Genomic DNA, 13,707 nt, shown 5'->3' with positions numbered 1-13,707 from the left:
CAGCCCTAACTTCTTTAGCCTTTCCTCATAGGGCAGCCGTTCCATGTCCTTATCATTTTGGTCGCCCTTCTCTGTACCTTCTCCAGTGCAACTAGATCTTTTTTGAGATGCGTTGACCAGAATTGTACACAGTATTCAAGGTGCGGTCTCACCATGGAGTGATACAGAGGCATTAAGACATCCTCTATTTTATTTTCCATTCCCTTCTTAATAATTCTTAACATTGTTTGTTTGTTTTTTTGATTGCCATGGCATACTGTGCCGACAATTTCAATGTATTATCCACTATGACGCCTATTTCCAACCTCTAGGGCCCAATATTGAGCACTAGCATAGACGTGACATGTGCAACTTATCTGGCTAAGTTACAAGGGATAGCCGTGTATATCTCACTACTTAGCTGGATACATTACTTCTGGCTAAGTTTGACTGGCTTTATGGCTGGTCTAATTTATCCAATTAACTTAACCAGAAAAGAGTGAATATCGCTATTTATCTGGTTAAATTAACCACATAAGTAGCGCTGCCTTGATCTGCCCAGTGCCCGCCCACAAATTGACCAGCTAAAAGATAGCTGGATAAGTGACTTATCCAGCTATCTAGTGGCCGCTGATTTTCAGCAGACCGCTAGATAGCCAGATAAGTCCTACTTAACTGGCTATTGAGCGCTGAGCGTACTTTCAATATCGGGCCCCTAGTATTTAGAGATCCACAGTGTTTATCCCATCCCCTTTTGAATTTTTATAGTTTTTGTCCTCACCATCTCTTCTGGAAGGGCATTCCAGGAATTCACCACCCTCTCTGAGAAGAAATATTTCCTGATGTTGGTTTTGAGTCATCCCCCCGCCCCCTGGAGTTTCATTTCATGACCCCTAGTTTTACAGTTTCTTTTCCAACAGAAAAGTTTCAAAGATTGTGCATCATTAAAAGCTTTCAGGTATCTGAAGGTCTATATCATATCTCCCTACACCTTCTCTCTTCCAGGGCATACATATTCATATCCTTCAGCCTTTCCTCATAAGTATTCCGATATAGACCTCACACCATTTTAAACACCTAGTCCTGGGGGAATTCTGCGCTACTGTGGAGCGCAGAATTTGCGCAGAATTCCCCCCTGCGCAGAAAATAGCAGAGGAGACACCGGCATGCTGCAAACGGAGCGCTTCCCGTGTCTGCCGCGGGACGTGCTCCGTTGGTGGCGAAGATGAAGGCGTGGGCGCGTCATTTGCAGTGAAAATGGAAGGCCCCCGTGTGCTGCAAACGGAGTGTGTGCCGCTCGCGGTGAAGATGGATGCCGCGAACTGTGCGCCCCGGCCTTCATCTTCACTGCGAACGGAGCGCTTCCCGCACCACACGTGGGACACGCTGCATTCGCGGCATGCCAGTGAGAGAGAATGTGTGTGTGAGAGAGGGGAGGGATGTGGGAGAGGGGAGGGTGAGAGAGAGCAGGAGGGTGTGAGAGAGAGCATGGGAGGTAAGAGAGGGGGGGGATGCTTGAGTGTGGGTTTCAGAGAGAGGGAGCCTATATGAGGAGATTGTGAAGGGACTGTGTATGTGTGAGACAGAGCTTGTGTGAAGGGCTGCGTGAGAGAGAGACATAGGTAGCCTGTGTGAGGATGTATGTGTGAGAGAGAAAGGGAGCTTGTGTAGGTGTGTATGCAAGAGAGAGGGCCCTGTATGAGGGGATATGTGTGTGTGTGTGTGTGTGCGAGAGAGTGAGGGAGCCTGTATGAGGGTGTGTGTATGTGTACTAGAGAGAGGGAGCATGTGTGTGAGAGAGGGAAGGACAGAGGGAGCCTGTGTGAGGGGCAGTACTGAGAACGATCTGGGACTGGTGATAGAGTGGAAGGGGTTGAGCCTAGAGGTGGAGGAGTTGGAGGCCTGAAAGGGCAAAGTGGCTAGGGGAGTAAGGAAAGCGAGTGGAAGAGACTCTCTTACAGTGAATTTCTAGGGAAATTCTGCTCACAATATTTAAAATTCTGCATCTTTAAGTAATAATTTTTTTCTGTATTAATTTCAAATGTAATTACTTAAAGACTGTCATGTAAATTATGTTATTTTGACCAATATAAAGTTTGCAGAAATTTGCAGAATTTTAAGATTTTGTGCGAAGAACTTTAAATCTTTTTTGCGCAGAATTCCCCCAGGAGTAATCACCCTTCTCTGTACTGCGCCTGTCCTGTATTTGTCCTTTTTGAGATATATACTCCAGCACTGAAGAAGGTACTCCAGATGAGACCTCACCAAGGTCTTGCACAAAGTCATTATCATCTCCTTTTCCTGCTGGTTATTTCTCTCTCTCTGTGCAGCTCAGCATTCTTCTGGCTTTAGCTATTGTCTTGTCGTATTACTTTGTTGCCTTCAGATCGCTGGACACTATTACACTATGATCCCTTTCCCAGTCCGTGCATCCCCCATCACATACTATTTTTTTGGGTTACCGCACCCCAGGTGCATGACTCTGCACTTCTTGGAATTGAATCCCAGCTGCAAGATCTTTGACCACTCTTCAAGCTTTCTAAAGTAACTTTTCATTCTCTCTACTCCTTCAGGCAGGTCCACGTCATCCGCAAATAGACAAACTTTACCTTCTATCCCTTCCTTAATGTTGCTCACAAAAATCTTGAAAGGAACAGGTCCCAAAACCGATCCCTGTGGCACTCCACTTAACACCATTTTCTCTTCAGGATAGGTTCCATTTACCATTCCTCGCTGTCTCCTGTCAGTAAACCAGTCTGTAATCCACTTCACCACCTTGGCGCCCACACCCAAGCTTCTTGTTTTATTCCAGGACTATATCAAACGTTTTGCTGAAATGTAAATAAATCACATCGAGCACCCTTCCTTGATCCAATTCTCTAGTCACCCAATCAAAAAAATCAATCAGATTTGTCTGACAGGACCTTCCCCTGGTGAATCAATGCTGCCTTAGGTCCAACAACCCTCCCATTTGTAGACAGTTCACTATCCTTTCCTTCAGCAGAGTCTCCGTTAATTTTCCCACCACTGAGGTGAGGCTAACCGGCCTGTAGTTTCCAGCCTCCTCTCTGCTCCCACTCTTGTGAAGTGGGACCACCACCGTTCTTCTCCAATCTTGCGGCACCACTCCCGTTTCCAGGGATCTATTGAATGGGTCTTTCAATGGACTCGCCAGCACATCTCTTAACTATCTTGGCATCCTGGGATATATTTCATCCAACCCCATGTCCTTGTCTGCTTTCAGTTGTAAACGGGATTGCATCTACCCCACTGCATCCATGGTCTTGTCAACCAGCAGCGGTCCATCTCCAGGGTCTTCTTTAGTGAACTCCAAAATGTCCATAACACAATTTGCGTTAAAGATGGCCAAAATGCATTTTGGCCATTTCTGAGCAAGGGGAGAATGGAGAGAGCACCTCTGGGGAGGCCTTCACAGTATTCAACTATTGATATCACTATAGGAGAGCAAGCTAATAGCTTGAGGTGAGGTGTTGGTTTAGGGTTTAAGGGCCAGTTTTACATGCAGAGACATACAAACAGCACAGTACATATCGGTGAAGATTTGACGTCATTTGGAGTGAGAAGAGTCTCACAAAGATGAGATTTCTACAATGTTCTCTCGCCCTAGCTTGATGGACTCTATAACAGGGTACTATCAAGCTACAGTGAGAGAACATAGTAGAAATCTCATCTTTGTGAGACTCTTCTCACTCCAAATGACGTCAAATCTTCACCAAGGTGTACTGTGCTGTTCGTACGTCTCACTCTGCATGTAAAACTGGCCCCTAAACCAACACCTCATCTTGAGCTATTATGTGGCCCTCCTATAGTTATATAAATATGAAGGTCTTATAAAGAGTCTCTCTCTCAAGCTATAAGAAGTAAGGAAGCATGGTCTTGTAGCAGCTTTTGAACTGCCCTAGTAATCAGCAGAAGTGGTGGAAAAGTGTCTATGAGGGTTGCCTCCCAATTGAGGAGGGAAAAACACCCTAAACCAGAGGTTAAAGAAAAGTGATATCTAACTAGCATTTTGATTGATATGTGCTTTGATTTTTGTTTTCATGAAGTTAAATATCTGCTGCCTTTTCTTTGCTATTATCTCATCTCTATAATTTTTGTATATTTACCGTATTCTTTGAGGGAAGGTGGGGGAGGGCGGATTGGGAAAGAGGTAAGATTTTGTCCTCCTGTTTGATGTTACTTCTGAGTGAAATTGTTCCATGAAAATCAATAAAACAAATTATAAAAAAAAAGGGAAACACATTGATCGAAAAAATATTTTGGGGTAAGTACTCAACAATGAGAACAAAGTTGTATGTTTCAAAACTATGGGGTAGATTTTCAGAGGGTTACGCCCGTGAAAACCTACCCCAAACCCCCCTTGCGCACGCCGAGCCTAACTTGCTTAGGCTTTCGGGGTGTGCAAAGCCCCGGTACGCACGTAAGTCCCGGGGCTTTCCTGGGGGGGCACCCACCGGCGCGTCATCTGGGGGCATGGTCGCGGCCTCCGGACCAGCCCCTGGACCAGAACATGGCACGTGGCAGCTGGCCCAGCGCGCGCAAAGTTACTCCTGCCTCGAGCAGGCGTAACTTGTTCAACAAAGGTATGGGGGGGGGGGGGGGGGGGAGGCTGAAAGAAAGTTCCCTCCGAGGCCGCTCCGATTTTGGAGCGGCCTCGGAGGGAACGGAGGCAGGCTGCGCGGCTCGGTGCGCGCAGGCTGCCGATTTTGGGCAGCCTTGTGTGCACAGACCCCAGATTTTAATGGATACGCGCATATCTATTGAAATCCCGCGTACTCTTGTTCGCGCCTGGTGTGCGAACAAAAGTACATGTGTGCGCAAATTTATAAAATCTACCCCCATATGTTTATCTATGACAGCCCTGAAACCCTCCAACCCCTACTACCCCCGCTAATATACGTTTGCCTTTCATAAACAACCAGTGTTCACACCTCTTCTAATGCTCCTAAACTTTAACCTGCATCATCTTTTAACCCAAATCCTACTCCTTACACAGCTTTGCTTCTAATACACCTCAATTTAATGCCAGAGCTCACATCCCTTCCAATGCACCTTAATCCTGCACTGCATTACCTCTGTTTTTCTAGTCTTGACTCCTTTCTGTTTTTGTCATATACACAAACATTGATATCAAGAAGCATCAGTAAGGAAACACAAAAAGGATAAGATACTTTTAATGAAATACATTTTTAAATTTATTTTGTAACAGTTCAACAATACAGAATTATACATATACATTGCAAGGTTTTCTAAAACATGTAGTTTCTAAAAATGCATGTGCTAACTTTAATAAAAAGCACCATTATCTGATCTTGACACTGAATTTATAATGACGATGTATTTACATTAGCAATTGAATATCTCAACACAGAATGCACACTAGTCTGTTGTTCCCCTCTATAGGCTATGTTTTACCCATAGGAAGACTGGCAAAAATATATATATATCTATAGATCAATGTTCTTAGACTGAGGTGCACAGATTTCAGAGTATGAGCAAAAAGGCAGCAAGTTTGTTTCTGATGTAATTTGTGAGACAGCTGTTCATAACTAGTACTCTACCATCACCGCCTTTCTTCCACAGAATCAATTCAAACAATGGGATGCCAACACAACCATGAAAAATATCTCGCCATCAATTTCTACGATTAGGTAGCCAGTGCAGTGTGGTACCATAATGAGGGTGTTTGGCTTTGTTACTAAGAGAATGGGGATACCACAATCTGCAGTGCAAGTTTTAGAACATAAGTTCTGCTGTAACATACTAAAAATATTTATAAATTATATAATTTTTTAAAAACATTCTCTGACCCAAGTGGCAGTATGAATGCTCTGCAGTATGAATATTCCTTAAATTCACTGAATCAAATGTGAGTTATTTGCTCTACACTAATATTTGCACACACACCAAAAAAGGAAAAAAAGCAAAACAAACTTTTTTCCAGAAGAAAATAGACAGTTCTAACAATAACAAAGTTTTTTGAAAGCAGAATACTGTAGACACTTATTTCTAGTCAAATGAATTGCTGCTGTTCTCTTATTTTGGTGTAATTGGATAGCAGAGATAAAGGGTGTGAATAGAGTCTAGTGTGGTTTATTATTGAATTTTTAAATAAAGCAAAGCACGTTCTCTCTAAGAGCAAATTATACTAATTTAGTGGAGCAAATAATGACCTAGTTGTGAGTTTCTGTATTCTTTTTTCTCCAAAGAGTTAAAACCAAAAGTAGAGGTAGTGCACTTTAATTATTGCTTTCAATATTTAAACATGATTTTATAACCACACAGAGGGCACAAGCAGACAAATCTTTGAGTAAAAATATGAGTGTGTTCTCCTTTAAACTGTGACTACCTAAATTAAGATTTCTGTCTTTCTGGATCCACAGTTCTTGTACTCCCCTACTTCTTAGTAAATGGCCATTTTAATAAGGCTGGCCAGGATGCACGGCTGTCCTTCTGTGAATTAACCTTGCAGCTAGTGATTGAATCCTTCTGGCATGTAAATGTGGACATTAGTTAGAAGCAGATGTGATTTACCTCTAAGTCCATCCAACTCAACTGAATATTATTTTAATATTGCAAAAAAACTACACATATGCAAGGACAGACATTTATTATAGCTGGGGAGGATGGAGGTAACGTCTTTCACAGGACAAAATGGATCAGGAAATGATTTCTGTTTATCTTATTAGTATAGCTTTAAATGTCTCAAAGAAAACAACTTTATTATACTTGGGAATCAATTACTTAGTGTTCAACACCCTGGAAAAAATATCTTGCAAGCAGAAGATACATAGTGAAGAGTAAGGAGTCACTAAATATTGAATGATGGGGGATAAAAGCAAATTTGTACCATGGATTAGTCCAGACTCCTGGGGCACTGAATGTCCTCCAGAGGTATCTAAATTGGGTGCTATGGATCCTGTGTTGCTGGGTCTGAGAGGCCCTGCTTCTTCTTTTCCTTTTCATTTGTCAGCTACAGATTTGCTTTTCCGAGAATGGGATACCCCAGATCTGGGTTTGAAAGTGAGTAAGGCCATGGACAAGCTTTAAGGTTAAATGTAGATTTGTTATTAATGGGTAGCAAAACACGAGATGGGAGAAAGTACTCTCGAGTTCACATATTCAAAGTTTTAAAAAGGTGAGATGCAAGTTACTAGATATTCATGTTTCAGGCATGTTGGTGAAAGTGAAAACTAATTCCTCTTGACCATGAACACTAAATTACAGGGTTCCCTTTATTTTACTTAAGTGCACATTATAAAAGTTCAGTTTCTTTTTCTGAAAGCAAAAGGAGAAATGTTTTTTTCCCAGAAAAATAAATGATGGATTATCACCATATTTGCTGAAGAATGCACAGCAAACATGACATAGTGGGGTCTAGCACTCCCCTGTTTGTTTGACCAAGGTAGGCAGAAGGGCACCAATCTTACATGGTACTATTGCTACTATTTTAACAAACCAGTAAAAGAGAATGCCTGCCGGAATCCTAACTGCAGCCCCCAAAGGGCTGCTGGCACACATACCTAAACCACTGCCCATTACGTTTGCCTAAAGCGTATTCAGGTTTACTGAACTTGATGTCTTTTTGAAACTTGTTGGCTTACTAAGTTTTTGATGCCTAGAATGGGGAACGTTTCAAAGTAAACGAAAAAACCTGCAGGTCCTAAAGAGTTTAACAAAATGTATTCTTTGTCCACGTTAGGGAATTTGATTTCTATTGTGTCTGTAAGGCACCATATAGTAACCACTGACTCCTTTTTGAAATAAAATCAGAATAGTGTCACATAAAACAGAGTGCAAGGCAAATAGCCACTATTACCCTTTTAAGGCTGTTTTATCCCAGAAGTCAGAAAAATAACAAGCAAGAGAGGTCTGGGCTATTTTCCTCTTTAATATCTATAGGTACCGAGGTTGTCACCATTTTATTCTGCTTTCTAGACCTATATCTTGGTTCTAAATTGTGTGTCAAACATGTCCCCTAATGAAACAGAAAGGATTTCCCCACATGAGATAATTAAATACAAGGTCAAAGTTTAAAATGGCACCTTCAATACCTACGTTATCAGTTACATTTATTGTGCAACATTTAATGACATTTTGGTTCTGTTCAGTGCTTCCTACACTCCATTCTTGTGCCTCCCACCCTCCTTGAAAAGTCTGTGCACACATTTACAAGAAACTAGCATAAGCACAGTGTCACCATTACTACAAGAGATGTAGCTAGCAGCAGCATCTTAAACAGCTTAAAGCTCTCTGCCTAGCAGAAGAACCACAAAAATTAAACATGAGTGCTCAGCACCCAGGAGAAAGGAAACAAACACTGGAAATATCTTAAACACCATAGGCCATCCAAGTACAAGCTACATTTTGTATCTCCATAAAATTACTGCAGAGTTTTTACATCGAGCTCTGGTCTGATTATTACTTAATTGTGCAAGAGTTTAACCCCACCACCCCTCCCTCTCCCAAAATCAATCAAAGAGTATAGACATTTTGCCTCATTATATATACATTTTAACTCTAGTGCTACAAAGTGCAGCATTTTATTTTACCTTTCTCACAGAAAGTGTGTGTACAATATACAAACACACACTGTGTATATCATATACTGCACACTAGGGCTGTTCCAAATCTCTCAAAGGTATTCTGAATACCAAATCCTTAAGTCTGTGGCTAAAGCCTAACAATCAAATAGCGAGTCTGAAGAGAAGGCACACTGCAACCTAACACAATATGAACAAAAGACTGCAATCTGACATCAAAACAAGTCTTATGCCAGCCTAATAAAATAACTGCCTATAATATTTTTCAGCTAATGTGTGTATGTGCTAGCATTAGCCAAATCCAGTACTGAACTGTAGATTTGGTAGAGTAGCCCTAGTAAACATATAAACATACATGTGTGCGTGCATCTAGCCATGCCCACACACAGACACAGTCTGTAGGTGCAAATATCAAAATTTCACTCAGTTTTTTTTTTGTTTTGTTTTTTTATAAATGCTTTTTAAGATCTTTCTTGAAAACAAAAAATAAATAAATAAACCCCCCTTGATCTGAACTAGTTTGCAGTAAATTGCAGCTTATTTGGAGATAATGCTGGTGGGAAAAAATGCTGGCAAATTAGAGGCCATGGAATGCTATCTGGGCATCATCACATGTGAACCTTGCTCCCTTTACAGTAACGTTGGAACTCTGTGAAAAGTGAAAGGAAACATCCTGTACTTTACACAGTCCTATTCCCTGCAGATAAATTAATAGCTTACACTGTGACCCCCAAGGAAATATGTTCTTTACTTCCTTATATTGTAAAAAATAATCTATATGTCCATGTTGGACTTCAACTCTCATTAGTGCATGTTTTAAAAAGTTAGAATCAATATGCACAGCAATGGAGAGCAAGTCATCCAGATAGTGCAAAAGATCAAAATCTTGTGGGGCAGAGTATTAAATATTTGCATACATAAGTGAAGTGACCCAAAAAGGCACAAATATTTAACAAATACAGGGAGTCCAAGATTAGATTTTTCTTTAGAAGTCAATTTTTTTCAAATTTATTATTACAGTCACATATTCCCCAGCATTTTTCCAACAGGGCCTTCTGCAATATAAAATATTATTCAAATCTTTGCAAAGTACTAATTTGTTCTCTGTTTTGGACTTGTAATGTGAGCACATTTATACAATATTTTAAACATACATGCAAAAAGCCTACTGAAAGAGTGACAAATTAAAAGTGCGGATGGTTTGTCACATGCATTCACAGTTGAGAACAGCTCATACAGAAAGTGGCCTTCAAGAACAATGCAAGAAAGCATATACTTCTAATTTCAGTGCATCTCTTCTGCTAGTCATCTGAATATCCCAGGTGTTAAACACCAACAAAAAATGTTTTGTTTTCAAATGGTTACCACACTCTTTTACCAACACACAACTCAGAAGAGTCTTCAAATACTACTAGCCCCTGTTTTGGATTAATTTTTCTTTTTTAAAAATAAAGATCAGGCCATTCTAAACAAATAAGTGCATCTCATTGCAATCAATTTATGTACATGTTTAGAGAGATTAATAACCAGGCTGTTGGCAAGCTGCATTTTTTTTATTACAAGGTCCTTTGCCAATTCTCTTCATGTAAATACAACCCTTTTAGGTTCCCATTGTGTGGCTGGTTAGCTCATCAGCTCAGATCTGTTCTGCAAATGGGCTGGATTCTCCCTTTCCCCAATCAGTCAATACACAAAGTTAAAATAAATAAATTCAACATGCCACAGCTTTGGAAATATTAGAAAATGTATTTTGTCCCCTAACTAAAAGCATCAGTCTATACAGAAGCAATGCTGAATGGTGGTTGCCTAGGTTAGGGCAGAACACAGCTCAAGCTTTGCACTCTGTTTAGGCACAGGAGCCAAGTATCAAAGACAAATGATTTTGGTTGTTAACTCCAGCAGATATCGCCAAGCATTTATACATACAAACTGAAAATTAACTTCATGAGTGCAGGTCCCATTTGAAGCAGCACTATTTGATATTTTCCTGATAGTGACCCATATTGTTGGCTCAGTTTTTCAGTTTCTCTCCCAGTTGTTCTGCTTCTGTGTTCTGGGATTTGTTTTTGCAAATTATTGGACTTCAATGTCTTAATTTCCACAATTTCACTAGTTGGTGGCTTTCCTTCTCCTGCTCTCTTTTCTTTTTTTATTTATTTATTAAAGAATGTTCTGACATTTTCCCTAGTTGTTATGATGACTACAGCAAGGCTTTGATGGGGGAAAAAAAAAAGCAACAAGATTTTAGACAGGAAAGCAGCAAAATCTGCAATGCAGTTGTCAGAACTTTATGTTGCTAGGAAAAAAGTTCAGGGATCCCAAATATTGAGTTGGCTGGGCTAGGAGTGTTGATCAAGAAGCGGCTGCTAACTAAGCAAGTGGAGAGGGAATTAAGTACAATTAAGAGGCACACCAATCTTCAATGTCCTTCTTTAAGCTCACTGGGATTTCTTACTTACAGTTTATAGTTAAAGGTTAACTAGCATTATAGTAAGCCAGCAGGGATCGATGGCTATGGAAAGGACCTACTTTAAGGACACCATGCCTAACTCAGTGCCACGACAGTTCTGTGAACAGAGTAGGAGAGAACTTGAAGATAACTAAACCCCCCTGCTTTCCTTTCCAGTCCTCTAGTGCTCCTTTAAAGTTACAAACAAGACCTGCAGCCATAAAATTCCCATCAGAGAAGAACCTACACAGCCCTTCTGCAGATCTGCTGTACTTCTTGATGCCAGCACATAACACACAAGCTCATCCTCTCCAGATAAGATTCTGTGACAAATGAATGCGGTAGGATGGCAATTTTTTCTAGAGCTGAACAAAATTATCAAACCTCAAAATTTTCAAGCAAAAGAAAGTATTTATAGTTTTTTGTTTTTTTTTTTTACTTGTAAATAGTCAATATCTACATATAAAGTTTCCAAACATCTATAAATGCACAAAATTTCTTCACTACGGGTGTTCCATTAAAAAAAGAATAAATATGATTTAATGTTTTATGGAGATGTGCTGTTTTTAGCTTAAATTAAAAAACAAAAAACGGAGGAAACCTTTTTGCAAAGGGTCTTAATTTATAAAGATAACCGTGGCTCTATGAACCAGTTTTAGTTTTAAGTGTCTCAGAATAAGCGCACATATGCCATGGCTGGGACGTGTGCTAACCATTAAGGTATTTTACCACGGGGTCACCATGAATTAAAAGAGCACCACAGAGGCAGATGAGGGCGAGCACCTACAGGTTATTGCAAGTTAGAGAACTATATGGTGGGATGCTGCGTGGCATCTCGCCTTACATTTTTTTCATTTCAGGCATTCTGCTCATACTGTACACAGCTGATAGCGCCCTGCAAGAGTTGTAAAATGAACACTCCTGGCTTTGCATGTGTAAGTCAGAATGGGTAGTTGAATACTGAAATTGTAGTTCAGTTATTGCTCAATTGATTTCTTTTCCTTACAAGAACATATTGGAACAACTCTTTATGCTCCCATTCTCCCCCTTTCCCCCCTGATTTAAACACTTCGTGCTAAAGGGATTGAGATGCTCTTTGTTCATTTCTCACTCTGAGGTAGAAAACAAATACAGTCCCAGAGTCAAGTAGCATGAAACAAATCCTTCTTGAAAATTTTCCTGGGACAGTAATATGCAGCTGTAATGTCATGAGGTCATAATGAAGCAGAGCAGAAAAACTGTATCATTTTGGTTTTAGCTAACAATATTTAAGTATCCATTTGGTAAAACGAGTTCTTATGGCAACAATGGGCAAAAGCAGAAAGAATAAATTTTCCTTTTTTTTTTTCATCAGCCAGTGTGACTCAGCAGCAGTGAGTACTACCACTTAAAATTGTATTTTCATCAGCAGAATGTAATCCACAACTCAGTTTACCAGATGGATCCTTTAAAGAAGCTATACAAAATGAACAAGACAGGTGAGACTGCCCAGGTATGGTACCTGCAAATGCATGTATGCCAAACATGTTATAACAATTGTTTTATAGATGAGAATCTAAACGCCAAGTCTGGTTCCTTTAAATGAAACCCATGAGTTCCTGTTGGCTATAGATTCCATGCACAAGGCATTTTGTAGCTGAATAAGTTAAGAAAAGCACATAGCAGATGCAGACACATTGGCTCGTGGTGTTAATGCAGAAGTGACATTACTGGAAAGATGTGGGAGCTTACAGTCAATTTTTTTAAATATTCTTCACCTTCATTCTATTTGTTGGAATGTATATATAGTCTTTCACACATGAACTGCCTGCTGGACAGAGAAGCTAGTGGATGGGATCGAGGTGTGTGCTCCAGATGATAGTATGCGACCCACAATCCCCTGTACTCAGAGAAAAAGCTCTTAGGGCAGATCAACTGCTGGAACAATGCTCTATTTCATCTGCAAGAGAATTATGGGATATGTCCTCCATACTACCTAGGATCCAGGCGGGGAGAACAATTATGGAGGATGGAACTGCTGCTGGAATTTCTCCCACAGTTTCTTCATCACCACCATCAACTTCTTCTAGATTAACATTAAATGCAGGCTGTGTGACTGTTTTACATTATCCTCTTAATACCCGAGCTGGAATAGCCTTCATCGCTGCAGGTGCTCTGCATACTTCCCCTTTCATCAGAATCACTCACGCTACTGCTGCTCCAGTCCAATTCTGCGGTTAAATAGTCTGTGCTTTCAACATCCACGTCTGCTTCCTCTGTGAAGAGAAAGATTAGCAGGGTAAGTAAGCTTCTCACCCTGAAGCTTACCTGGCACTTACTACTTCTTAATTGTAAAAAAAAGCTGATAAAATGGTGTTATTTAATTGGATAAATCAGATCACAGTACAATGTGGCAACAAAATAAAGGACCTGCTACTTAGGTTAACACAACATGGAATATCTTATGTTCTTATGGCTCCAGGTGGTTAGGAGAAGGGATTTAAAAAAAACAAAAAAAACTTTCCAACCTGCCTATTGAGGAGTCAGGTCTGCACATGCCACAACAGAATGGATGATATGCTAAGAAACAGGTCTGACAGTCTCTCAGAGCTAGGTATTTTATTTCATTACCATTCATGCTGTGTTTCTAAGAAAGCGAAAGGTAGAAGATAAACCACACCTGGTGGTGAGAGGGACATATTAACACTGCCATGTCCCCAAACACTATTGTAAATA

The 13,707-nt window shown here is 40.4% G+C and overlaps 1 protein-coding gene across 4 annotated transcripts in view; it reads right to left on the bottom strand.

Moving 5' to 3' along the window:
* Window positions 1–11,363: 11,363 nt before the first annotated feature.
* MXD1 (MAX dimerization protein 1) overlaps window positions 11,364–13,707 on the bottom strand; it is a 78,772-nt gene continuing 76,428 nt past the window's right edge. For all 4 annotated transcript variants that reach the window (XM_029603990.1, XM_029603986.1, XM_029603988.1 and 1 more), the window contains exon 7: window positions 11,364–13,247. In XM_029603990.1, the coding sequence (XP_029459850.1) occupies window positions 13,093–13,247 (155 nt within the window). In that variant the 3' untranslated portion in view covers window positions 11,364–13,092. The remainder of the gene's footprint in view (window positions 13,248–13,707) is intronic.

Source organism: Rhinatrema bivittatum, chromosome 5, assembly GCF_901001135.1.
Source record: "Rhinatrema bivittatum chromosome 5, aRhiBiv1.1, whole genome shotgun sequence".
NCBI lineage: Eukaryota > Metazoa > Chordata > Amphibia > Gymnophiona > Rhinatrematidae > Rhinatrema > Rhinatrema bivittatum.
Note: the sequence above shows the minus strand (reverse complement) of the source record. Positions and strands in the feature narration are given on the sequence as shown.